The 25899-nt window shown below is 34.7% G+C and overlaps 15 protein-coding genes and 2 pseudogenes across 17 annotated transcripts, besides 1 other annotated feature; 11 read left to right on the forward strand and 6 right to left on the reverse strand.

Annotated features, from left to right (window-relative positions):
• Positions 1–157: 157 nt before the first annotated feature.
• Positions 158–4767, forward strand: TVAGG3_0880340 (histone methyltransferase activity (H3-K4 specific); the record flags this gene model as incomplete). Its single annotated transcript, XM_001306073.2, has 1 exon — positions 208–4659. One exon carries the CDS (start codon positions 208–210, stop codon positions 4657–4659), a length of 4452 nt encoding a protein of 1483 aa, XP_001306074.1.
• A 360-nt stretch (positions 4768–5127) lies between these two features.
• Positions 5128–5727, forward strand: TVAGG3_0880350 (spectrin binding; the record flags this gene model as incomplete). Its single annotated transcript, XM_001306074.1, has 1 exon — positions 5128–5727. One exon carries the CDS (start codon positions 5128–5130, stop codon positions 5725–5727), a length of 600 nt encoding a protein of 199 aa, XP_001306075.1.
• Positions 5728–6556: 829 nt separating this feature from the next.
• Positions 6557–6865, forward strand: TVAGG3_0880360 (uncharacterized protein; the record flags this gene model as incomplete). Its single annotated transcript, XM_001306075.1, has 1 exon — positions 6557–6865. The coding sequence occupies one exon, from the start codon at positions 6557–6559 to the stop codon at positions 6863–6865; it is 309 nt and encodes a 102-aa protein (XP_001306076.1).
• A 762-nt stretch (positions 6866–7627) lies between these two features.
• On the reverse strand, positions 7628–8631 carry TVAGG3_0880370 (uncharacterized protein; the record flags this gene model as incomplete). Its single annotated transcript, XM_001306076.1, has 1 exon — positions 7717–8532. One exon carries the CDS (start codon positions 8530–8532, stop codon positions 7717–7719), a length of 816 nt encoding a protein of 271 aa, XP_001306077.1.
• A 764-nt stretch (positions 8632–9395) lies between these two features.
• TVAGG3_0880380 (guanine deglycation, methylglyoxal removal) lies at positions 9396–9974 on the reverse strand (the record flags this gene model as incomplete). Its single annotated transcript, XM_001306077.1, has 1 exon — positions 9396–9974. One exon carries the CDS (start codon positions 9972–9974, stop codon positions 9396–9398), a length of 579 nt encoding a protein of 192 aa, XP_001306078.1.
• A 162-nt stretch (positions 9975–10136) lies between these two features.
• Positions 10137–11225, forward strand: TVAGG3_0880390 (cysteine S-palmitoyltransferase protein; the record flags this gene model as incomplete). The annotated part of the gene is made up of 1 exon (XM_001306078.1): positions 10137–11225. One exon carries the CDS (start codon positions 10137–10139, stop codon positions 11223–11225), a length of 1089 nt encoding a protein of 362 aa, XP_001306079.1.
• A 152-nt stretch (positions 11226–11377) lies between these two features.
• On the forward strand, positions 11378–12235 carry TVAGG3_0880400 (uncharacterized protein; the record flags this gene model as incomplete). Its single annotated transcript, XM_001306079.1, has 1 exon — positions 11378–12235. One exon carries the CDS (start codon positions 11378–11380, stop codon positions 12233–12235), a length of 858 nt encoding a protein of 285 aa, XP_001306080.1.
• A 233-nt stretch (positions 12236–12468) lies between these two features.
• Positions 12469–17311, reverse strand: TVAGG3_0880410 (guanylate cyclase protein; the record flags this gene model as incomplete). Its single annotated transcript, XM_001306080.1, has 1 exon — positions 12662–14803. The coding sequence occupies one exon, from the start codon at positions 14801–14803 to the stop codon at positions 12662–12664; it is 2142 nt and encodes a 713-aa protein (XP_001306081.1).
• Positions 17312–18297: 986 nt separating this feature from the next.
• Positions 18298–25899: part of a mobile genetic element that runs on past the window's edge.
• On the reverse strand, positions 19795–20676 carry TVAGG3_0880430 (uncharacterized protein; the record flags this gene model as incomplete). Its single annotated transcript, XM_051250398.1, has 1 exon — positions 19795–20676. One exon carries the CDS (start codon positions 20674–20676, stop codon positions 19795–19797), a length of 882 nt encoding a protein of 293 aa, XP_051085873.1.
• Positions 20693–21082, forward strand: TVAGG3_0880440 (uncharacterized protein; the record flags this gene model as incomplete). The annotated part of the gene is made up of 1 exon (XM_051250399.1): positions 20693–21082. One exon carries the CDS (start codon positions 20693–20695, stop codon positions 21080–21082), a length of 390 nt encoding a protein of 129 aa, XP_051085874.1.
• TVAGG3_0880450 (protein of unknown function, DUF4106 family) lies at positions 21098–21580 on the forward strand (the record flags this gene model as incomplete). Its single annotated transcript, XM_051250400.1, has 1 exon — positions 21098–21580. The coding sequence occupies one exon, from the start codon at positions 21098–21100 to the stop codon at positions 21578–21580; it is 483 nt and encodes a 160-aa protein (XP_051085875.1).
• Positions 21577–21978, reverse strand: TVAGG3_0880460 (uncharacterized protein; the record flags this gene model as incomplete). Its single annotated transcript, XM_001306085.1, has 1 exon — positions 21577–21978. One exon carries the CDS (start codon positions 21976–21978, stop codon positions 21577–21579), a length of 402 nt encoding a protein of 133 aa, XP_001306086.1.
• TVAGG3_0880470 (uncharacterized protein) lies at positions 22004–22618 on the forward strand (the record flags this gene model as incomplete). Its single annotated transcript, XM_051250401.1, has 1 exon — positions 22004–22618. One exon carries the CDS (start codon positions 22004–22006, stop codon positions 22616–22618), a length of 615 nt encoding a protein of 204 aa, XP_051085876.1.
• TVAGG3_0880480 (uncharacterized protein) lies at positions 22902–23327 on the reverse strand (the record flags this gene model as incomplete). Its single annotated transcript, XM_051250402.1, has 1 exon — positions 22902–23327. The coding sequence occupies one exon, from the start codon at positions 23325–23327 to the stop codon at positions 22902–22904; it is 426 nt and encodes a 141-aa protein (XP_051085877.1).
• On the forward strand, positions 23419–23946 carry TVAGG3_0880490 (organellar and viral DNA polymerase type B; the record flags this gene model as incomplete). Its single annotated transcript, XM_051250403.1, has 1 exon — positions 23419–23946. One exon carries the CDS (start codon positions 23419–23421, stop codon positions 23944–23946), a length of 528 nt encoding a protein of 175 aa, XP_051085878.1.
• Positions 23951–25137, forward strand: TVAGG3_0880500 (annotated as a pseudogene). The gene has a single exon. A coding segment is annotated over exon 1 (1187 nt).
• Positions 25371–25889, forward strand: TVAGG3_0880510 (annotated as a pseudogene). Its single transcript has one exon. A coding segment is annotated over exon 1 (519 nt).

A 25899-nucleotide genomic window follows, 5' to 3' on the forward strand; every position in this document is an offset into this window, starting at 1 on the left:
TAGATATTTAAGACGCAATGCTAAAACTAAAATATGTATTTCAAAATTTTCTTTATCTGAGCAAAAATTTTGATATCTGTTCATTTGGGAATTTAGATCTTCAATAGATTAGTATATTACTGCGATTTAATAAGAAATGTAAGTTGGCCCCTGACGACGATTATCCGCTTAACGTACACTTTCTTGGATTGTAAAAAATTTTAAATAATGAAAACATCGACTATTGACTCTAATGATGAATTCTCAACTAGTGAGGAGACTCTATCCGATTCATCCCTCTATTCGGATGATAATAAAATGCAAACTAGGCCTCACAAGAGTAAAGTCGTCATTAATGAAGATGGCGAAGAAGAGTTTGTAGAGGAACTTCCTAAAAAGAAAGGTTTGATACAAAAGATCTTTTCACACCGAAAAACAAGCGATGGTACCGAAAATGAATATTATGTAAAGTTAAGAGGTAAGTCTTATCTTCACTGCCAATGGATGCCGGAGAAAGAATTGCTTGCAAATAAGGCTAAGCAACTCTTGGCTCGATATCTCAAAGTCAATGCTAATAATCCACCAAATCCACCTTATTTCCCTGAAGAATACACAGTACCAGAAAAAGTTATCAGTTCTGAAGAAGTGGAAGGTGTTCCATTCTACATAGTCAAATGGAAAGGTTTAGATTACGAAGATCTCACTCACGAACCATTAACACCGCTCATTCAAGACTTAGTTGATGTATATAACAAAGAAAATGTAGTACCAAGTGAAAAAGATCGCTTTATTCCTCCACATCCAAAGCCAACAGATTTCAAACTGATTACAGCGCATGATCCATCTAAATCTGGTAAGAAGATCAGATCATACCAACTTGAAGGTTTGAATTTCTTCGTTAATTCATGGTATCACAGGAAAAACGCAATTTTGGCCGATGAAATGGGTTTAGGTAAGACATGTCAGGCATCAATCTTCCTCAATTACCTCCACAAGAAGCAAGGTATCAGTGGACCATTCATAATTTTAGCTCCACTTACTACAATTCCACATTGGGAGAGGGAACTTGCTGATTGGACTGATCTCAAGGTTATTGCATTCTTTGGAAGCAAAGATAAGAGAAAGGCTTTGTTAAATTACGAATTCTTCTATCCAGGAACAACAATTCCTAAATTTAACGTTCTTGTTACAACTTATGAGTATGCAATCAAAGAGTCCAAGATGTTTGAAGACAAATTCATTTGGCAATGCATTATTGTCGATGAAGCCCATCGTTTAAAGAATTTTGAATCAAAATTAACAGTTACTATGCATTCTTATAAATCAGAATTCAAATTATTACTTACAGGTACTCCTCTACATAACAATACCCAAGAATTATGGTCTTTGCTTAACTTTTTGGATGAAGAAAGATTTAATGACATTCAGAGGTTCAAAGACAAGTTTGGAGTCTTGAGTGATGCAGAACAAATCACGGAGCTTCAAGCAATCCTTCATCCTTTAATGTTAAGAAGATTAAAAGGAGATGTCGAAAAGAATCTTGCTCCTTTAGAAGAAGTTATCATAGAATGTGGCATGACAAGTCACCAAAGAGCTTATTATCAAAGTATCTATTCAAAGAACATGGAATATCTTCACAGAGGCGCACATTCATCAAATACAACAAATCTTCAGAATATTTCTATGGAATTACGTAAAGTTTGCAACCATCCTTACTTGATTAATGGTGCAGAAGACCAAATCATCATTGAAAGAAAGGCTATGATGAATATTGACCCAGATGTGAAACCAGATTTGACTTTTGAGTACGAATCTCTCATCAGATCCAGTGGCAAAATGATTTTATTAGACAAACTACTGGCAAAACTCAAAGCTAATGGCCACAGAGTCCTTCTTTTCTCTCAGATGACAAAGATGCTCGACATTATCCAAGATTATCTTGTTTACAAAGGCTACAAGTTCGAGAGACTCGATGGTAGCGTTAAAAGTGAAATCAGACAAGGAATGATCGACAAATTTAACGAAGAAGGAAGCGAAGACTTCATTTTCTTACTTTGTACAAAGGCAGGTGGTCTTGGTATCAACTTAACATCAGCAGATACAGTCATTATCTACGATTCGGACTGGAATCCGCAAAATGATTTACAGGCCACGGCCAGAGCCCACAGAATTGGTCAGAAGAAGAACGTTAAAGTATATAGATTACTCACAGCGAAGTCATATGAAAGAAAGATGTTCGATACAGCTGCTATTAAACTCGGATTAGACCAAGCAGTGCTAGAGAACACAAAAGACAAGCCAAAGAACGATGATATGGAGAAATTGCTGAGACTTGGTGCATACTATGCCTTCGAAGAAGATGATGGTTCAGCAGAAAAATTCAATGAAGAAGATATCGACACAATTTTGTCCAAATCCAAGACGATCAAGCACGAACAAGTCGGATCTGCTGAAGGATCAACGTTTTCTAAGCTTACTTTCGACCTGGAAACTGATGATATCGATGTCAGTGCTCCAGATTTCTGGATGAAGTACATGCCACAGGTAAAAGAGGACACAATTCTCGATGACGTACCAATGGCCATGCGAAAACGTTTGCAAAGGGAGTCTTCAATGGACAGCTCCATTTCTGCTGAAGAATTGGCTTCAATGGCCGTGAAAATGACAAGTGACGATGACGATTATAATTGGTCTAAAAAGAAATTAACTACATTGCAACAGTGTTTGACAAGATACGGATGGGGAAGATGGAATGCGATACAGAAAGACTTTGACCCCAATTGTCCATTGCCAACACTCAAAGCTGTTTGCCATTGTTTAGTCAAACTGTGGATAAATCTTTTGGAAGAACCTGATCCACTTCTGCAGATGATTTACGATAACGGAACAAACCAAGAGACAAGTCGCTGGGAAATCAAATTCATGAAGCTGAAAAGAGATGATTTGGCTTCAATTGCTTCAGCTGGTTCCGGAAATCTCCAAAGAATCCACAGATTGAACACAATGCATTTTATAAATATGATTGTTTCCGCTTGTATGAATCCACCTGAAGGATTAGAGATAGGAAATGTAACTGCAGGAAAACCAGCTGATTGGTGGACAGAACAAGATGATAGAGCACTTGTTTACGGTGTTTTCAAGAACGGTTACGGAAATTACAATGAAATACAATTTTCTCAAACAGAAGAATTACAACAGAAGAGTTTAAACAACAGAATCAAAGCAATTGTCAACCAAAAGAAACTTAATTTGATCAAAGACGGAAGCGGACAAGCAGCAATGACAACAACAAAAGGATGGACAAGGAAAGAACAAAAGGCTGTTGTAAGTTCAATTTGTAATTTCGGTTATCCTGATCCTATCAAATTCATGTCAAAAACTGAAACAATTTTGAAATCTCCAGAACAAGTTGACGAATTTGTCAATAACCTGATCAAATATTGCAATGAATTTAAGGAAGAAAAGGATGAACCTGATGCTTCCAACTTGGCTGAGAAGTTGACTTTCTACCAGGCAATGAGAATCCGTAAAAGATACGAATTATTCAAAGCAGCAAGAGAATTTTTGTCAAAATGTGAAGAAGGAAAATTGACAAAAAGTGACAGACGTATTTTAGAAATTTTCTGCGACAAAGGATATTTAGCATCACTTGAAGATGAAGAAATGAAAGGTTTGTTAGGAGAAGATCATTCCGAATCCAAATTAACTAAAAAGATCCAACAGATGCAGAGATCAGGAGAACCACATTCAAGAAACGGAATTTTAACTTTGCATTCATTTGCAATTCCTGATTATAAGAAAGACAAAAATGGTAACCCGATCTTCCCAATCAAAGTCAGCCAGAACTTGATTATTAATTCCATGGGAACAGTTGTTTGGGATAGACCTGCTTTCCACAGCGAGAGATATTTGTATCCTGATGGTTTTGAGACAGAAAGATTGTATCAAAGTTGTTTGGACTTGGATGACAAGATCTGGTATAAATCATCAATCCATGATACTGGTGATGATACTCCTGTGTTCAGAGTTACTGTTCCTAACTCTGATTTGGTTTTCGAAGGCGCTGCACCTTCAAAACCATGGTTATTGGTCATCAAAGCAATCGAAGATCTAAAGAGAGAACAAGGATTGGCAGCAAACAGATCAATGACAATTTCTGGTCCAGATCAATATGGATTGACAAATAACTTAGTCATGCATCTCATGAGAGATATGCCTGGCGCCGAGAAATGCTCAAGATACATTAGACCGAGAGCAGATGATGAAGGAGATGAAACATCAGAGGAAGAAAACAAACAAAAACAAGAAAAACCAACAAGAACTTCTTCAAGAAGAAAATCAAGACCTTCTTTCGCAGAATTAAGTGATGATGATGAAGAAGAATATGAAGAGAGAGAATCTTCTGATTCAGAGCAAGAGCAAGATCAGAAACAGCAAGAAACAGAAAATAAGCCTGCGAGAAAACCATTGATTAAATTGGCAATTAAAAGATCGCAAGAGAAATTGGAGTTGAAGTTTGATTTCACGAAATTGGTTGAAGCTAAAGAGAAAAATGATGCTTCTTTGGTCATTTCAACTCCATCTTTGCTACAGGAAAATGCTATTTCTGCTCCTGTTCCTGCTTTAGCTGATAATAGAATTGAAGTTGCTGTTAAAGCAATGGCTGAATCAATGAATTAATTATTTTTTGTATATTAACTTTTTTTATTATTATTATTTTTGTGTATTAATATATTAATAAAAATGGCATTTTTATAAACATACCTTGAATCATAAGGTAAATATATCCTCCTTCTCTGCAATTAGTCCAAGATTATACATCTCTTTAGTCAAAAGTATTCAAAATCAATTGTTTCCAAAATATATATGTAGGATTTAAATAGAATTGCAATATAAAATCTATTGTAATGTATATATAATTTTGAGGAGATTTGATTTTTCATCATGATGGAAATATAAAAGTGCATTTTACAACATCTTGTCACTTTTATTGTTATTGTTCGAACAAAATTTTGATAAATTGTATATTATATATAATGAATGTGTATTGTGAAGATTCTAAATTTAGAAAAATATATATTATGAGAATTTCGTTTATAATTAATTTGAGAAATAGCGGTTAATCATAATATTTCTTGCATATATATTATGTCTGATATAGACTTGGAATATGATAAGCTGATGCCTATGTATCAGGACTATCATGATACATATACAGCACTCTATAGATTGCATACTTATGATGAAGATGAGCTTCTTCAAATTTATCAGATGGTCAAAACGAACTTGATTGACAAGAATGTGTTCATGCCTTATCAGATATTAGAACAAATAAGCAAGATATTCAAGTATAATAATCGCTATTTGAAGTCGTACTGGTTTATTTTTAAAAAGATTTACGAAGAATACAAACCAGAAAAGATTGACAATATATCAACAGCTTTCAACTACTTTGTATATCAAGAATATGGTACAATATTAAGTTTTCGTAAGAAACCTCGATTCAAATATATGGACAATTTATCAATCAATATTCATGAAGAAAACAATATATTCAGTGCAATAATGTATGATGATGTCAAATCATTTATTGGATTCACGCAAAACGATAACTTTAATGAAAGCCAACAATTATGCACAAGGTATTTATATCCTCATAAAAAATATCAGAGACAATCGGATGTTTATTCATTCATTGAACCATATTGTTATTTGTACCCTCAAATGGATTTTTTTTTCTTTGATTGAACTATGTTGTTATCATGGAGCTGTAAAATGTTTTAAGTTTTTAATGACAGAATTCAAATCAATGTTAACATGTTATTGTCTTAAGCTCTCAGTAAATGTTTGGAAATATGCAAGCCAGATCAGGAGTGTATGAAATTTGCAATTATTTCATATAGCATTGATTTTGTTTCTTATTTGACAAATGAATTTAGTGCTAGCATCGATTTAGATATTTGTGGTCGTTATCAGAATATCCAAGCTTTTTTAGTTTATTTAGATCAAACTAAAGATATTCATCGATGCATTAAATATTCTCCATTATTCCGAATCCAATCACTTGTCGAAATACTTTTATTTCATATTGATTATCCCAGTTCGATTTTTATTGAGCATTATTTTAATCAATATTCATTTGATGTTCTTGATTATGCAATATCTTCTAACGGCGGTGAGATTTTGAAATTATTACTTCCATATTACCAAAAGCCACTTTTATATTGGATGAAAATGGCATTTAAAAACGATTCAACTGATGCAATGAAAGCAATTCTTGAAAATAAAACAATCACAAATTCTATTCTCGAATGGAATTATAAATTGCTTGAACTTGCATTTACATACAATAGTATCAACCTTATTAAATACTTTGCTTCCAATGACATCGCATTTGAAGATTTAAAACCATTGCAGAAATCTAAAAGATTGAATGAAGCATTAATTAAAGGGAAAAAATGTTGTTCAATTTTTGAATATTTGTCATCCATCTTCAATTCCACATTTGTTTGATTATGTATTTGAAAGAAATAATGTTGATTTATTTGAAATTTTAGTTACTCAAGATCCAGATATTATGGCAAAAGATGAAAATGGAAATACTCCTCTCCATATCGCTGCAAAATACGAACACACCCAAAATAATGAAATAGAATATTTAATAAAACATGGCGCAAATATTAGTGCAATAAATAAAAAAGGAAACACTCCACTAATTATTCTCATGAAGAGGAGGAATGCAAAAATCAAGGAAATTGAGTATCTAATTGATAATGGAGCAGATGTAAAAATTGCTAATAAATCTGAAAATACTCCTCTTCATATTGCAGCTAAAAATAAGAGAATAAAAAAGCTCAGTTTGAAAAATTTATTCCTCTTGGTTTAGATATTAATGCAAAAGATAAGTATGGAAATACTCCTCTTCATTATGCAATAATTTCATTCAAAGATCAAAAAATCCAATCATATATTTCACCTGAGACAAATGATATTGATAAGGTAGAAACACTTTTTGCACATGGAGCAGATTCAAACATTAAAAACAATAATGGTCAAACAGCACTACATTTAGCAGTATTGAAAAATTTGCCAAATGTTGTTGAGGATTGCATTTCTCATGGTGCTGATATAAGTCTTCGTGATAATGATGGTGAATGTGCTCTCAGTATTGCACAGAAACATAAATTCAAAGAAGTTGTGAAAATACTCAATTATATCCGAATGCACTCGAATTACAAAATTCCTCTTCAAAAGTCTGTAAACTCTTTGACCAAACGAGTTTCAAAACTTCATTCTTCAAAAAATAAAATATCTTGGGCTGCAACCTATCTTCATCCAAGTGTTATCCGCATTTCTTCAAGAAAGAACATCCAAGAATGATAATTATTGTTTTGAAATTTAAACTTTTTTTATTGAAATCATGCCAAACGTATTTTTATCTCATTTATTACTTAATGATATAACATTATTGAAGTTTTTTATTATAATAACTGACATATCGCCAAAATATTTTAATAATCATATTTTATACACAAATTTATGAAGTTATTACATTTTATGAATAAGTGAATAAAATTTATTTGATAAAAACATAAAACAATGTTAAAAAAAGTAAGTTCATTATAATTTTTATTAAATAACATAAATAAGACTTATATCTGTTGGGAACCGATATAATCTCTTGTAATTCATAATGAATTCTTTATATCAAGTCTGTTTTAATTTTTTTTGAATCAATCAGATAATTTTGTCAATTTTTACTTCACAGGCTGATTGCAACTGAAATTGATTAGAAATTTCTGAATAGTTTTCTAGTTGGTTCATAATTTGAGGCTTATTTTTATTAAATGTTGTATTACTGTCACAGTAAGAACTGTCTAATAATACATTTCCAGATTGGATATAAAACGTATGGTTAACATTGTTATCTGCAATACATGATTGTTCAATCGAAATTATTCCGTTAATTTCTGTGTAAAATATGGAAGATCTTCCTGTATTTCTAATATAGTTGCAGGAAAATATATGTAAAACTATATCCGTCAATAGTTTGAATGGAGTTTCAATATGAACAGCGACGTGGCCTTCTGTTTGCGTGTTATTGTCAATATTTGTATAGTTTATTATTGATTCTGGGTGATAGTTATACATGAAATAGCCAGAATTCACTTTGTTGAAGTTATGACTGATATTTACTTTGGAGATCTGGATAATTCCATTGCAGAAGTAGAGTGCTGGATTATTTGAATTATTATGTCCGTTATACAAGATTGTTGACTCAAAAATTTTGTTAAAATTCAACTGATAAAAGTCTGTTTGTGATGATATCAGTTCTCCTTTGTCTCCACCCTTGCACTGCACGTAGCACACTCTGTTTTGAACAAAATTACCTCTATCTCCTACAGAAACGCATGGATAATTTGCATTTGTTGAACACTGTTTAAAATATGTTGATTCGATTAGTATTTTGGTATCACTACTCGGAGAGTATATATCTATCGCTTGGTCATCTGAACGGTAGTAGTAGCAACTCTTGATGTAAAAATTTTTCATTTGAGAAACTTGTATGACGAAATCAAACTGGGATTCACCTGGATTTGTTACATTGTAGAAATCCTCCCATGAATTTCTTTTATTAAAGTAGCAAAGAATTAGGAAGTTCAAACTTATAATAAATGTCTCAAATTTTAAGGATAATATTGAATGTGAATCAAAATTTTAAAAATACTATAATTTTTATTAAACGACATTATTGTTGATGGATTATATTAAATCGATTCAGAACACATTCAAAAAGAAATCTTTTGAAAAATCCGATTGGGATATATTTGATGTTAATTTTTATTGTAGTCAATTAAATTGAATGGGAAATTTCGATTGATTTTTTAAATCAAATTCGATTCAAACACAAAAAATTGTTTTTATTAACCTTTCAAATATCTTGCTACAGGTAACTCTAATGATTTTCCGATATTTCAATTTTTCTATTTGATGAGGTTTTTACATACCTTTTTTAAAAATTATTCTTTTGTGGATGAAAAATATGAGTAAAGTATTTCGATCTGTAGGTGTCATAATTTTGAGATGGACCAAAAATGGCATTTCATTAAATATATAAATCACAGTTTGGAAAGCAGATATGTCAAAACGAGAATGATTTTGGAGCATTTAATAAATTTATTTAATATATAGCGTTCGATAATTGTAAATCCTCAAAAATGTACGATTTAGATTTGATTTCTTTTAGAAGAATCTGAATATCAAACATTGTTGAATAGAATGGCTGTTAAAAATCTAATCTTCAGCCAATAATTATTGAATCAAGATAATGGAAATTAATGATTCAGCCATTTAATGCTCGTAAAATGGTAGCACACTAATGGATTCTCATATTCATAAATAAACTTATCATTTTATTATATAGTATTGGAGAGGATAGCATTTTTGGCAATTTCTTGAGCCTTTTCTTTAGAAAACAGGGCTTCTACGAGGGCAATTCCGAATTGTAATGATGTACCTGGGCCACGGGATGTTATAACGTTACCATCACGTGTAACTATATCTGTTGTTAACTCTCCACCAGCTTCTTCAATAGGAGTATCAAGTCCAGGATATCTACATCCTTTTCTACCTTTCATGATACCGCATGCTTTAGCAAGAACATAACCTGAAGCTGCGCATATTGCAGCAACAAGTTTGCCGGCCATATCATGGCGCTTGATAAACTCTATGGTATCTTGATTATTAGTAAGGTTGTCTGGTCCTGACATTCCTCCAGGAGCAATTACAAGATCAAATGTTTCATTTTTGATAGAATCAAACATAACATCAGCAACAATTTTGATACCAAAAGAAGCTTCAACTTGTATTTCATTTGTGCATGCAGCAGCAATTTTAACATCAACACCTGCTCGACGAAGAAGATCTACTGGGCACACAACTTCCATCGGTTCGACGCCAGGAACAGCTAATATAATAACCTTTGGCATATTCATTTAAAAAAAGTATGTGTTTGGATTTATTTGAGAATAGTGATTAATAAATTTGACATGTAAACTGATAGATTTATTTTCATGATATCAATTATTAACTTCCTTATTATCTATTTTATATTATTCGCATTCCTAGTATATGTAATGATTTGTGGAACCAGCGACATGCATAAAAATGGCTTTGTTGGAAAAACATATCGATTTATAACAAATATTTTCCCAAATTTCATCCGAAAAGTCTTTTGCAGATGTCTCCCTCAAAATGAAGAAAATGTTAGAGATGGTTGCATTGGTCCTGGCAGCCCATTCAAGTATTCAATTGCAGTTTTCTTCTACATCATTTACATATTCTTCATTATTGTATATTTAGGAAGTGTTTATCCTCATATTAGCGATATTTACAGCTATCCTCAATTTCACAGATTTTTCTCAATATGGGTTCTTCCATGGACATGTGTTTGCTTTTTAATCTTTCAAATAGCAGACCCTGGTGTTATTAATGCCAAAAATGTTAATGGATATCTTAAAATGTACCCATTCGATGACGTAATGTATCGACCAAATATTTGCCCTACACAACACATTCCGATAGTATCAAGATCGCGTTATGATCGCTGGACTAAAAGAAGAATTGCTGTTTATGATCACTACTGCCCATGGGTTTGTGCGCCGATTGGGGAAAGAACTCGAAGAGTGTTTCTTGCCTTCTTATTCTTTACAGTTCAAGCATCAGTTTACTACACATTAGGCTACTTTTTAACTCTTAGATACTTAATTACCACTATGAATGGCTGGCCAGAGCCAAATGTTACCTTATTTGATAAAGTCACAAATTGCATAACGGTTTGTGTGTCACTATGGCCTTATCTTTCATGTGCATTCTTCGCTTTGTTTGTTATTGGACTTTCATTATTTATTTTCATGTGCATACAGGTTTTAACTATTTCCCGTAACGAAACTCAAATTGAAACAGCGAAACTTAAATATCTACGTAAAAAGAAACTCATTCAAAAGAATCCTTATAATATCGGTTTCATAAAGAACTGGAAACAAGTTCTTTTCCCACCAAAAATACCTCTATGTGACCCATATGTTCCTGATATTGATGAAAATGAAATCCTTTATATTACAGGTCTTTTGCTTCTCCCAGATGAAAAGAATCCCGATATTATGACCGTTCAAAAGTCAACTTGGTCACTGAAGCCTAAGGAAAGCGAAAAGAAGGATGATGATCAAAAACAAAAGAAAGAATAGATTTTGAAAGTATAAATGTTAGATTTTTATCATTCAATTGCCTTTTTTAACTCTTTTCCTATTCAGATATGCATTCCTGATATGATTTCTAACTTTTGAATTCATTTTATATAATGAACGATTATTGTAAAGTTATATAAAAAATTACTTTGATGAATATTTTATTGTCATTTTTCCTTGGTGTACTATTTTCATTACCGGTTTTTGTGCTGTTTTTATTACTACTATCATTCTTAACCGGAAAAATCATCAAAAAACGTCGTAATACACTCAGGAAAGAACCTGCATTCACCGTTGGCACAATGTGCACTGTTAGCTGGCTCAATTCAATTGTCCAGCGTGTTTTCTTGATTGCCGTAACAAAGAAATCACTTACATTCATTATCAAATCTGCAATTCCTAAAATTACAGAGAAGACTCCATTAACAAGTCTTGAATTCAATGAAATTGAAATCAAGGAAGTACCACCAGAGATTTCACAGGCAATTATTACAGAAACGAAGTTTTCTGAATTTGTTACACTTAAGTGCTTCTACAAACCAGAAATGGTTATTAGCGCATTGTCAACAGTATCAGTTAGTATTCTTCCAAGCTTCAATTTGGGAATCGATGCTAAACTTAACCAGATTGATGCAGATATCGCCCTTGGCATTCCAGAATCAAAAGGTGATGCTTACATTCAAATGCAAAACTCAACATCTGTTAATTTCGATGTTGGAGCAAGTGTAAAATTTGTCAGCATTAATACTGAATATCTCGGACCTGTTTGGACATCACTTCGCGAAGCTGTCAACTACATCATCAGGAGCATCAAGATCAAGATTCCTCTCGAGCAAGCTCTTACAAATGAAGAAGAAGAAGAAAAAGAGGAAGAAGAAGCCAAGGAAGAGGAAAAGAAGCAGCTACCAAGAAATGATAGTACTCACGAAGTAATTGAAATCCATCCAGTTCCTGTAAAATCAGATGTCAAAGTTATTATTGATCCAATATTTAAATCATATCAATTATAACTTGAATTATCAACATTTTAAAAGGTTTGATTTATTTTCATTGTTTATTTATAATATTATTTCAAATTGAATTTCAAAATATTCTTTCTTGCTCTATATTATCAATGATGAATTTATATCAGTTTGTGTAGATGTATCTATTATTGTATAACAGATTTATAGTACTAAGATATTTACAGGGAATCATCAACCAAAATGAAATATTTAAGGCAAAATATAGGTTGTAAGTTACTCTCTTATAAAATCTTCTTTAGCAGAGACATTTCTATTGATGATCTGGGTATTTTTGAGATAAATTTCGAATTAATTTTTCAAAAACATATTAAGTTAAATTATAATAAGTATTTTATTTCTTCTTTCCAATTTTTTGCAACATGTTTATAAAAAATATAATAAAAAAACTAATAAATAAAAAAAACATAGAAATTAGCGTGAAACTAAGTAAGTGACGACCCTTCCTTGCTTGATCTGGATTTCACCACGCTCTTCGATCTTATACTGACCACCATAAATAAGTTCGTAAACAGCACGAGAGATGTGTACCTTCATTGGTACACCGTTGTGTTCCATTTGTTGAGCCATAACGATGACAGGGCCGAAGATTTCGAATGTTGGCTTTTCAGTACCCAAAACACCAGCAACCAAAGGACCACCAACGTTTACACCGACTCTGATCCTAAGTTTCTGGTTCTGCTCCTTGTCAACGCGCTCTACAGCGTCCAAAGCCTGAAGACCGAAATCAACAGCTTCCTTAGCGTTTTGAACAGCGTTAGAAACTTCAGCGAAGATACCACCAGCAGCCATGTAACAGTCACCGATGCATTTCATTCTCTGCATGACTTGCTGAGAGTTAACAATAGCATCGAAGTACTGGAAGATGATGTTCAGTGTTCCCATGACAGTCTTTGCATCGTTGGAGCCACACCATGGTGTGAATTCGACGATATCGATGAAAACGACTGAAGCAGAAGGAACAGCGAAAGAAATGTTCTTTTCACCACGCTGAACTCTTGGAACCAAAGAAGCTGGAAGGATTGAAGCGAGTAATGTATCACTCTTTGCTCTTTCTTCGGCGATAAGCTTGTTGTACATGAAGTTCTGTGTAACGTTTTGTGTTGTGAAAACGACATTGCTACCGAATGAGTTTGCCTGGATGTTGAGAACCTTTGTATCATTCTTGTGGTTGTACTTGATCTCTGTCTTTCCTGTCTTCGATGTTGCGTCGAAGAGGGCCGTGACATCACCAGAGAACTCACTGGAAGTCAAGAGCTGCTGGAAGTTGTTGTTCTTTGTGAAATCGACATCGAAAATGGCTGAAGAAGCCTTGTTCCAAGAAACAATTTCGAACTGTTGGTTTGTAACAATGACAGAATCTTGCATATCCTGGACGAGCAACTTGTAGAACTGTGCATCACGTGTTGCTGTATCTGTTGATGTCTTTGAGAAGTTACCTGTCAAAATGGATACGATCTGGGAGTTCTGCATAACAGTTGATGGGTTGCAAGAAAGTAACAAACCAAGTGTGAATCTGAGCTTCTTGTCAATCATGTGGAGCTTGTAGATGATGACGCCGATTGTGATGAGAATGAGAATGATGAAGACAAGTGTCAAAATACCAGAGAATGTGATCTCGTGGTTGATGCCACTGTCAAGGGAAGATGAAATTTGTTGTGCGCCTGGATAGAAGAAATCATCAAATAATCTGTAGGCTGTCAAAACCCAGAAGACATCTTGTCTGTCGCTGGCCTTAATTAGACCACTTGTAGCGTTGATTGGATCAACAATTCTGTGCATCAATGGACTCAAGTACCTGACAATGATATCTGGTGAGTAGCAGGCTAAAACCTCTGTCAAATTGGCCGGAGGTTTTGTAATGTTGCAACCAGCGTTTTCGATAGCCTTTGTTGCGAGTGTTTCGAAGTGAGGGAATGGGAGGGATTCTCCATCACCGAACCTGATCTTGTTGTAGTAAACGTACATTGTCTGGAGAACTGTGTTTGCCTGTGTTGTCAATCCTAAGATAAAGTCAGACTCAACAGCTGGATGTCCGTTTGCGACACCAATGATTTGGTTGACAGACAATGCAAGCAAAGTGATGTAAGAAGCAGTGCCAAACATGTTGTTTGCCTGTGGAGCGTTCTCTTTGATGAGTGTGCCGATTTTCTCGTACAACAAGAAGAGAATTGTTGTGTAAGCAATTGAGCAAAGCATGATGAAGACGAATGCAATTGCAAGCTGTGCGAAATCACCAACAGTTCCAGATGAATCTGATGCAGTGACGAAAATCTTAAGCAAGTTTTCTTCTTGCTTGTTTCTTTCGCCTTCAGATTGTTGTGTCTTTGTGCCTCCTAAGTCTGTGTTCTTCTGCAACTGTCTCAAGTTCTCGTTGATAGAAGAAACGACGTTCTTTGGAAGGGACATCAATGTCTTGTAAATTGCTGTCTTATCATTGTTAAGTCTCTTCCATGAGATAGCAATGATTGCGACGAAAACAAGCAATAAGAAAATAGCAACACCAATGATGCACCAGAAGAAGATCTTGTTCTTTGAGTTGATGTCATCATACATGTAGCTGACAATGTGTTCAATTGAATCAGTAATAACTGTGACAACGTTCAATGCGTTGACAATTGGATTCTTGAACTGAGATTGAGCCAATGTATTATTGGTGATGGCCTGCTTTGTGTCAGCAATTGTTGATGCGCAGACAGAGAAGTCACTGATAGCGGACTGGAGGGATTTCTTGGAGTTGTTTGTTGGAATTCCATCATTGTAAGTGATATAATTAATGGAATCTGTGAAAATTGTTGTTCTTACATGATCGAATTGTTCTGTTCCACGTCCGTATTCTCTGAAATCGTTCATTGTGATTGATTCGACATTCTGCATCTGGAGAAGTGCTGACAACTGGAGAGGAATGCTGGATGTATCCTTGAAGGCTGTGCACTTGTACTCAGGAAGTTTATTGTTGATTGCGGCTGGCCAATAAGAGAGGTTGTTGTAGACATAAGCCATGGAAAGTGTTGGAATCATGGATACGTAATATCTGGAGAAGGCAAGAGCATCGATAAGCTCGGCTGGCTTACGGATACTGGATGAATATGTCTTTGCAACAGCTAACATGGCAATTGCACCGCCAAAGAAGATTATTGAGACAATGAGACAGATGGCAATGACCATTCTGATGGAAGGAATCTTAAGGTTGTCGATAAGCTCCTTAATGGCACGTGAATCTTCTAATCTCTGCTCATTGAACTCTTCTTCGTTTTCAGAAGTCATGAGGATGGAGCCGGACATGTCACTCATCATGTTCTTGTTGGCATTCTCGGCCTGGTTCCATGCGTTGACTGGTAAAAGTGGGAAAGCATGAAGACCAAGTTCTTGGGCATGATCGGAGTGAACTTGGATACCACGGGACATCTTTCTTGTCTGTTCAACAACTTCTGTATAGCCTTCTGCATCGTTCTTGACTTCATACAAATAACGGCTATAAGATCTGAAAATGAACCTGTTGTTTGGATACTGGGTAAGGAGAAGAGCGAACTGGGAATCGGACTTAAGGATACTTTCATAAGCGTTAGAAATGGCTGAATCCATTTCACCGATGTTGCCTTGAATGACCTGATCCCAGATGTGCCTCAGACGACGCTTGCATGCACCTGTTTCCTTGGAAATCTTCTCGATCTTGCGCTTGAGTTCGGCTGTAAGGTTCATTTCTCTCTGCTGGAAGATAATCATGGACTGAGCAAGACATTCCTTGACGAGTGTGCCATGGAACTTCTTCTGATCAATTGTTCTTACGATGAACATGTGTAAAGATGAAGCTTCGGGGTAGATGGCGACAAATTTACCAAAGGTAACCCAGTATGCTGGCTCATCTGGCCACTGTTGTGTGATAAACTTGAAGAGAGAGAAATCGATGGAGACTGGGTGCGCGTAGTTGAAGCCAATAACTGCTGCCTTCATTAATTTCTTCGGGTTCGAAAGTTCGTGGAGAATACTGTTATCGTCGTTAATATCATCAAGAAGCATTAAGTTCTTGTTGACCTGGCGACGTGTGATGAAGAATGATATAAATGCGCAAACAGCGAAGACAACGAACCATGCTAAGACAGTGGCTGTTGACATCTTAACGCTAACGAATATCAAGATAGCGAATATTGTGTGAGCGAGACCACCAAAAATACCATGGGTGTAGAACATGGTAGTATGGGTGAAAGATACAAGGGAAAATGAATTTACGCATGTCCAGAATGTGCTGAGGCATCCAACTGCTTGTAAAAGTTCAAGAATGCCTTGAGGTATTTTTGTCAGATAAGTGTTGATACCACTGAAAAAGCCAATTAACGCGATAGAATAGATGATAAGCATCTGTGTGAAACCGTTAACGCAAAGGAATGATGTTGGTCTGAACAAGAATGAGTACGAATAAAGTGTTCTGAAGAAAACACAGTAAAGGGCATAGGTAATGACCGTAAGGATAATCGTAACGACATTAAATGGTGTGGAGAAATTGGTGGTTTCCTTTGCAATTAACTTTGAAATAACCTCACAGCAAATTTCAATAGCGGGGAAGTGCATGAGGTAACCGAAAGTTGAAATGAATATGTTAATTATATAAATTGGGGCCTTTCCAATCTTACCACGCTTTTGGTAGTAGTAAGAAGCCGTTACCAAAAGGATGAAGAAACAGAAGAACATGGCAAAATAGATAATTGCGAAGTAGAATGATGCTTGATCGCGATATGTAATTGGAACGATGTTCCAAATAATGGAGAAAATGTTTAAGAATTTGAAAATGTAAGTGTCTCTGTCATAAAAATTGAAGTAGTTAGAACAAAGTATGGGTCCAAAGAATTGAATAAGACGCCAGAAAGAAATGATGGAATGTAATGTATACCATGATGGAACCATTGAGTCCATGTATACAAAAAGGAAAGAAATCATGTTCCGTAATTTCTTGATCTTGCTGCTATGTAAGAGACCTTTATATTTATATGTTGCTGAAAACGCAGATGAGAGCATTTTCGAGTGCTCACTCGAAGCGTTTTCAGAGGCGTGCATCTAAAAAAATTTAAAAAAAAATTGATCGTTAATTTTTAACTTCTGAATATAATTGAAAATAACAGAATTAATTGAATTAGACTTTATAATCATTGTGTTAAAACATCCTTCCTAGTATGATTTTAATAAAGAATATAAAATAACGTTTTGGGATTAAATAATGCATAGAAAAGTTTTAAAAATACGTTTTTTTTAAAAAAGATAGATTAGAATGATTTAATATTATATAATAATATATTAAATTGAAAGTACCGTAGGTTGAATAGCCCGAGACCAATTTCAAAGGTCGTGTATCAATAAAAAATTTTGAATCAATTTACACAACGTGCCCATTTTACTCACTCAATATTTGAGAAAATAATTCAATTTTGAGAAGAATGGTCCTCTGCGTTTTGAGTGAGTGACGAAAAAAATCGCAGAAAAATTGAATGAGTTTTTATGGCCATGAACCAAATTTGTGAAGTTCCCGTTTAAAAAAAATGCAACCAAGAACACGAATTCCCGAGTTTGCAGAATTAGAAAACTATAAAAATCTTGGGCTATTGACCCAGATGCAACTCGATTTACTTTATCGAAGAGTAAATGGCGAGTCTTATCAACAAATACGGAATGTATACTCAATTTCAAAGACGACAGTAGCACGCGCAATCATGCGCACTGCTACTTGTCGTTCATGGACAAAAGGTCAGTCAGGGGGTGGTATGACCCTTTTGTCACTACCAGATGAAATGCAGTTCAAAAAACTTGTTCAAGAGATGGCAGACGACTTGAACTGTATTACAACATCAATGGCCATTGCTGTCTGTACGGAATTACAAAATAGGAGATTAAAATTTGCGGCGCGGGTACTAATCGCTGCAAGATGCCCGCATCTTTTAGCGAAGCTCGATGATTACTTCCCATCGCCATCCCGTGGCTGGCTTAATCATATCGCCACAAGATTGTCAATTCGGATTGTGAGCTCCCAAACTATTGATATGCTCCGACGCTCTACCTGTAGATAGATTACATATCAAGTGTAATGAGGCACTGCGTTCCACCTTACCCATTATATGTGAATTTGACACTTTACAAAACCGTTAACATATATTTTACAACACGAACGCAAAAACTAACTTAACCTTAAATATTTACAAAACCACCAACCACTTCACCTCACTAACGTTTTCACAAACGACTTCACTAATGTAAAAAATAAACGTTCTCACTTACAAAAGTATTGCAACTCCTCCCATTGCTGTGCTTCACATAACAGCTCATAATCTTCTGACTCACTTTCTTCTTCATATAGGTCAAAATCACTGTCAAAATAAATGTTACTAAGTTTTGACAAAGCTAATGAAACACGCTTACCGTTTGTATCGTATGCTTGTATAAACTTTCCATTATGTTTGTAGTCATAAACGCTCAAACTAACTTTACCCTTTCTCCCTCGTATCTGATAGAATGTATTTTCACGAGGAACGAAGAACAAATTCTTGAACTCATGACCATTGTAGTTTGTTATCTCAATAGTTTTCGTCATTTATATAAAAATAAAATAAAAAAATAAAATAAAAATAAATGATATCACCACCCTCACACGTATGAAAACATAGCACAAAAATAAATTTAGGGTAGAAGGTTAGATCTAACCCGATATCTAACCCGATAACTAACCTTGTGAATTTACACCAAAAATAAATTTAGGGTAGAAGGTTAGATCTAACCCGATTTCTAACCTCATTTCTACCCTCTTGAATTCATTGCTTTATAACTCTCTTCCTTGGTTTCTTTTTAGTTGCTTTCTTCACGTCTGTCTCCAACTTGACTGTCTTTCTTCTTCGTCCGTAATGATACCAGTTACTTCCACCAGTCAATGGGTCAAATGGTCTTTCGTAAGGGTTTCCATACATTCCATAGGGACCATACGGAAGAACTACTGGTGGAGAAGAAACATTTTCTTTAGTTCCATTGAATCTATTTAAATGCATTGTTTCACCTTTCATCTGGTCATTAAAGTCTTTTGCGTGTTTTGCAAACTCATCGTCCTTTCCTAAAGCATTTTCTGACTCAGTCGCAACTAAATTGGATGCTTTATTTATGAGCCCTATTTTATTTAATCTTAACTTCTTTGCAACCCAGCCTCCAATCTTTCCTTTATTTGCATCTAATGTCTTCGAAACCCTTCCTCCACTCATTTTATTTACTGCGTCATAAGCTCCAAGTGCTTTTGCTCCAAATGCTAATGCTTTTGTTCCCATTGCGCCTAAAGCTGCCCAAGCTGCCATTTACACCATATTAAAATCATCTCTCTTCAATATTATCTCATAAAAGTTCTCGTTACTGGAGAAAGTCAATGAAACATAAACGTTCTCACGGGCTTCGCCCTCACCGCTTTGCGGTCTATCTAACTTCTTTCTTATCTCATCTATACGCTTCAAAATGTCTGAACAATTGCTAACATCTTCTACAACGGTTATTTCATCATGAATGACCTTCAAGAACAAGCTCATTTAATATGCTATTAAAATCATCTCAATAATGAGTCCATCCTTTCCATCTTTAGGTAGCACAACATCTTTCATTGAAGAAGGTTCGACAAGTCTTATGTTAAACTTACTGACAAAGTTTGTTATACTATAATGCTTCGGCGGCGAATACATGTAGTTTGAAAGACATAATATAGATTCTTCAGCAAATTCACTTATACTGGATTTTATAACAATGTTTTCACGAGACCAAATACCACCAATTGACAATCTTGTAAGCAATCCTGCTGAACCTTCTACTGTAAACGTCGATGGTAACATTCCACGAAGGTCATCTATTGACATCTTTGAGTCACTGTATTTAAATATTTTCTTAAAGCAATCGTCATTATCTAACCATGCAATAGCTTTGAAGTTTTCATTCGAATATACATCTGCTTCATTAAATGTAAAACCTGACTTCTTTGCAGAGACGACTTTAAAATCTATTGAGTTTGTTTCAAAATTATATGCTATGGTAACTTCTGAAGGTAATGGATGTCCTTCCGCAGTAAGTTGTTCTCTCACTACCGTTTGAAGCTTTGTGTTAAAAACTTTCATGTCATCTCCTGTATCTAAGTTCACATACACAGCAACAGGAAAACTATCTTGCTTCTTTGTTTCATCATTATACCTCAAAACATTAAAGTTCTTCAATAATATTGTTCTTCCTGCTGGAATACTTCTAACTTGTCTTATTTCAATAGCTTTCTCACCTCCTACATACTCTACCCAGTGTCTTGGATATTCATAAGTATACTGACTTTCTTGAATTTTGGTAGGTTTCATCATAACGTGTTCATAGTATATCTTTATACTCTTGTCAGTTAGACTCGGTGCTATGTTCTGAATATTTCTGACTTGCATTTTTAATTATAATAAAATGAAACATTTATTTGAAGAAGTAGATGAAGACATGAATGAAACTACAGACAAACTTAACTCTTCTCTTATTCTTCCTTTCAGTAAGGACTATGAGTTCTGTTCAAATGGTGTGTATTTCTATTGTGGAAAGATGGGTTCAGGTAAGACATTTAACCTCATTCGTCATATACTCATAACAGAGCGTTTAGGAAACGACTCTTACTATGACCAAATCATTATATCAGCAACTTCAGACTCTATGGACTCAACAGCGAAAACATTTATGTCAAAAGTTCAAGCCTCTGTCGTTAAAATTCCAGACAGTGAACTCATTGAATTTCTTCAACGTTACATTCGACGTAAGAGGAAATATTATGCCATCGTTGAATTTATACAGTCAGGAATGTAAAAGACTTCTGAGGAGATGGAAAGAATTATTGACAAACACCACTTACGTCAATACTCAGGAGTTTACGATATGAAACGACTTACAAACTACATTCTATCAAAACTTTCAAAATACCCCTTCAAAAAATATCCTTCAAACACTCTGCTCGTTTACGACGACTTCGCCGGAAAAGGTTTAGTTTCAAAACCAGACTCACCATTAGCTAACATCATTACTAAAGTCAGACATTACCATTTAACTGTAGCAATACTTATGCAAACATGGAGGTTTTTAGCTTTAAACATAAAACGTCTCATAACTGACTTCGTTATCTTTCAAGGTTTCTCACGCTATGATATTGAACTCATTTGGAAACAGTCAGGTATAATATTACCTTTTGAAGAAATTTGGGAAGCATATAAGTCTCTCATCTCTCCTTGTTCATACCTTGAGATTCATATCATGACTAATACCATTAAAGTCAAAAATATTCCATGGGAACGACCAACATTATTTTAAAGCTTAACCTTCAATTGACTGATGGTAAACAAATTCCATGCATCTCTGTCGCCATTTCTGTTAATATTTTTGCTGTCATTCATATCATCCACTTCTCCATCCGTTAACTTTTGAGGATATGTGTTAGAATAGCTGTTCTTAAATGAAGGCTTTTCACCTTTGAGAGCATAAACTCTATAACTTTCTGCATACTTTATGTTTGAACCTCCTGAGCCATCATTGACATAAATTTTTATAGGCTTCCACCCTTTGTTCATGTTCCTGCTTCTTCCCTTAGCTCTTTTGTTCAGTAGTTCTACATCTTTATACACAGCACCTGTCTCAGTGAATTCAACAATATTTTCATTCGTTAGCTTTACATTCAAACCCTTGTCGAGTATATTGTTCATTTCATACATATAAAAGGTTTTTATTCTATATGAAATGAGAAGCAAATCCATCTTAGCTGGTGCCGTTAATGTTCCAATTGAACCAATATCAAATGTTGACTCACGAACGACAAACAATATTGTCATAAAGAACTATAGTTCGGAGTGTTTGAAAGAAAAAGAACCAGATCTTAAGTCGGTGAATTTAAACTCAGCTTCAAACGCTAACGCTACATCAGATGTTAAGTTAGAGTATCCACCACTGGACCAAATTCTTTCAAGAGAAGCCAACGACAATCCTTACACAAATTTTCAAACAAATCCTTCAGATAACGTAGACCATTACCTTCTTCAGTTATATCAAACTATCTTACTCAAAGACGATAAGAAGCTTTTGACAAATCTTATAAGCAAGAACCAAATAATTCTAACAAAGGAGGACCTTGAAAATGTTATATCACGAATAACAGGAAAGCAATGTGTCATTGACTATCTCGACCCTGAAATCGAATGCTGTGGTCAAACTCCACTATTCATGAAAATAGGTAATATTAGAATAATCGAAACACCAGGAACTACAGGAGTTGAGTTTAAGTATAAATATTCGAACGAGTATACAAAACTATCTACTGACTATAAGCTTTGTTTGAAATATGTTTTAGTAAATTAAAGCAGTCAGGACCTTCGGTCTTGGCGCTTTGCGCCGTCAGTCAGTCAGTCAATGACTGACTTAGGTTAGTCAAAAAAATTTCAAGTTAGCAATTTGTAATATCTATCCAAAACTTCTTCAACACTATCGAACTCATCTTCATAATGCAAACCTAATCTTATTGACTTGGTGCAGTTTTCACTAACACAATATTTTTCTGTTCTCTTGACTGACATAACTAACTCATTTGTTTCATCAAACAGCAACAACCAAAGTTCATGACCTAATACATAACATTCATACTTTATATTTTTAGCTCTGAGTTCTCTTGTAAGCTGTTGCATTTAATATTATCTAAAAAGTCAACTTCAACAGTCATTCGCACTGGTGCCTTCAGTTCTACAGGCTCTCCTTGAAAGTCAACAAGTCTGAATTGCATGTCTTTCAAATTATGAGGACTAATGCGAACCCATTTACCTAAATGAGTTGCTATGACAGGAACATTTGGAATGAACATTGAATTGACTGCATAACAGAAAGACTTATATTCTACTGAACCTTTACTATTAACTCCTGAAATACCTGTGACATTAGCTATTTTTGACTCAATGTACAAACAGTTGCCATAACATACATATGGAACAGATTTCATCTCAATCGTTTTGTCAACACTTTTCAAAGGAAATGTCATATGGTATGCACCTAAAAGAAGTTGTACTCTATGACTCATTCTTGGTATCTTAAACTCTTTCTCGCTGCTGAACTTCAATGTTCCCTCAGAAGAGAGTTCGACATCTATGTTGTCAATAGTTTCTTCATCTATGAGAGTATCTATGACTCCAGCAATTTTATCTATTCTATACCCAGCTCTGTTAGGAAATGTTATAACACTTCTTTTGTCATCTATTTCAATCTCTATGAAATCTGTTTCATCTGTTATGACAAAAGTTGCGATAGTATTGAAGTCAACAACTCTGAAAGCAAGTGCTTCATATGGAGTTCTTCAATACCAAATCGGAAAGATATGGGCAGTACTTGGTGAAGAAGCTTTAGACGGCGTTAAAAATGCTTTGAACTTCATTTCAAATGGTTCGGATACTATTAAAACTTTATCTGGTTGGATGCAAGAAACAAGGAGTCAAATAGATACTGTAAGACGTATAGCAAACAATGCACGTACGGGATTGGATACTTTACGAGAAGCACAAAATACACTAAAGGAAGCAAATGATATTCTTGGCTCAGTATCAGACATGCATGAAGATTGGCTTAAAGGCATTGACAAATCTTTAAAAAATCACAGTCAGTCTATTGCTGACTACAAGAAAAGTATAGATTTTTTTCCATAGTGCTATGGACGTACATGATGGAAGCATAAGGAACTTACTTAATGCTAACAATAACTTACCAGGAACTATTAAAGCATTTATAAAGTCCTTTGTAAAACCTGGTGCTCTAACATTTAGGTCTTTGACAGCAAGAGCATTGAAGTCAAGAGATGCAGAAACTCCAACAGAACCTACAGAAGGAACTGAAACAACAGAAACTCCAGAAGAACCACCAAAACCAACAGCTAATGAAATATTGTTCGAATATTTTCCAAGGTACTCTGTTCTCATTGCATACATTCAAGAAATACTTAAGAAAGCAGACTTGACTTTAGGAGATGATGAAAGTTCTGTATATCTTTCGTTCCAGTTTCAAATAGCAGAACTTTTGAGACAGATATGCTTAATGTATGACAACATCTCTGATTTCACAAGATATGATGACGACCATGACCCCGAACACGGTGAAGAAGAAGTTTTACAAACATTCATTAAGACAGGAAAAGTTTTAACACAAAGTCTCATTATTGACACCGAAGATGGTGAAGTGGATGTTCTTCAAGAGCTGAAGAAAAAATACTTCTGAGGAGGTGGTGGTAGGCATGAACTTGAAATAAATGAGATAGAAGAGAAATTAGCCGAAAAAGCAGATAAAAACCATGTTCATTATATAAGTTCAGATGAACAGATTATAACGGACTACCACGGATATTTAATACAGGATGAACAAATAAGCACTGAAGATGTTAATGAAAGAAGATATAAATACATTCGTGCTAAAGGTTATGACATACACTGTACTGTACAGTATGACACAGGTAAAGCACCAGAAGCATTTGGTTATAACAATGAAATATATGCTTCGTATATCTTTGTTAACGGTGTATTAGTTGAACCAAGATTTACATTGAGAGTTAAGGCAAAAATAACTTTTGAAGATGCTATTAAAAGTAAAGCTGACAAAGATGAACTTGACGCAACGAACAAAGTTTTGAAATCTCATAAACACAATATCTCCGATATAAATGAACTTCAAGCTACATTAAATAGTAAAGCTGACAAGAACCATACACATGAATCCTTCACTACTGTTAGAGCAGACGACATAATATTGAACTATACCCTTGGTTCAAGTGCACCTTTAGAGAATCCAAGTTACAAGCGTAAAAGATACACTAAACTCCTTAAATAACAAATGTATGAACATTGAAGGTCATGCCAGAAACTTTGAAAACACATGAACTACCAGCAATGTTAGATAAAAAAGCAGATAAAGAAATACACATAACTCCTTCTCAACTGTTGCTATAGAAAGTATTGAAGGAACGGTTGGCGGAACTGGTGGGGATGCATTATATTATAAACCTCCTAACTTTCCACAAGGTTTAACATCGAATGAAAACATAACAACGAAGAAAGAAATTAGCTGTAAAAATGTTTATGTCATGGATGATGAAAATAATGTTAAATTCACTGCTCAAGATTTATATGATAAGAAAGCAGACAAAACAGAGCTTCAAACATTAAAGACTGAAATACTTCAAACATTATATCCTATAGGCTCTATTTATACGTCAATGAACTCAACAAATCCAGCAAGTGTTTTAGGTTTTGGTACGTGGCAGCAGATTGTAGACAAATTCTTATACTGTGCTAACTCTTCAAAGCAAACAGGAGGTTCGAAGAAAATTACTGAAGCAACTTACCTGCGCACACTCATACAGGAACTACAAACTTTTCTGGCGACCATAGCCACTCATTAAGAGACCACCCATTATACAACTCAGACTATAAAGCTGCAATGACGTTTTATCTCCATCTTATAACAATTCAGCAAAAAGACTTTTCGACCAACTGAACCAGGAGGAAATCATGTCCATACTTTCACAACAAATCCAACAGGCTCGGGTGCAGATTATATGCCACCATTTGTGACTATATTCGCATGGTACCGCGTTCAATGAACGCGCTTGA

This window comes from Trichomonas vaginalis, chromosome VI (assembly GCF_026262505.1).
Source record: "Trichomonas vaginalis G3 chromosome VI, whole genome shotgun sequence".
Taxonomy (NCBI): Eukaryota; Parabasalia; order Trichomonadida; family Trichomonadidae; genus Trichomonas; species Trichomonas vaginalis.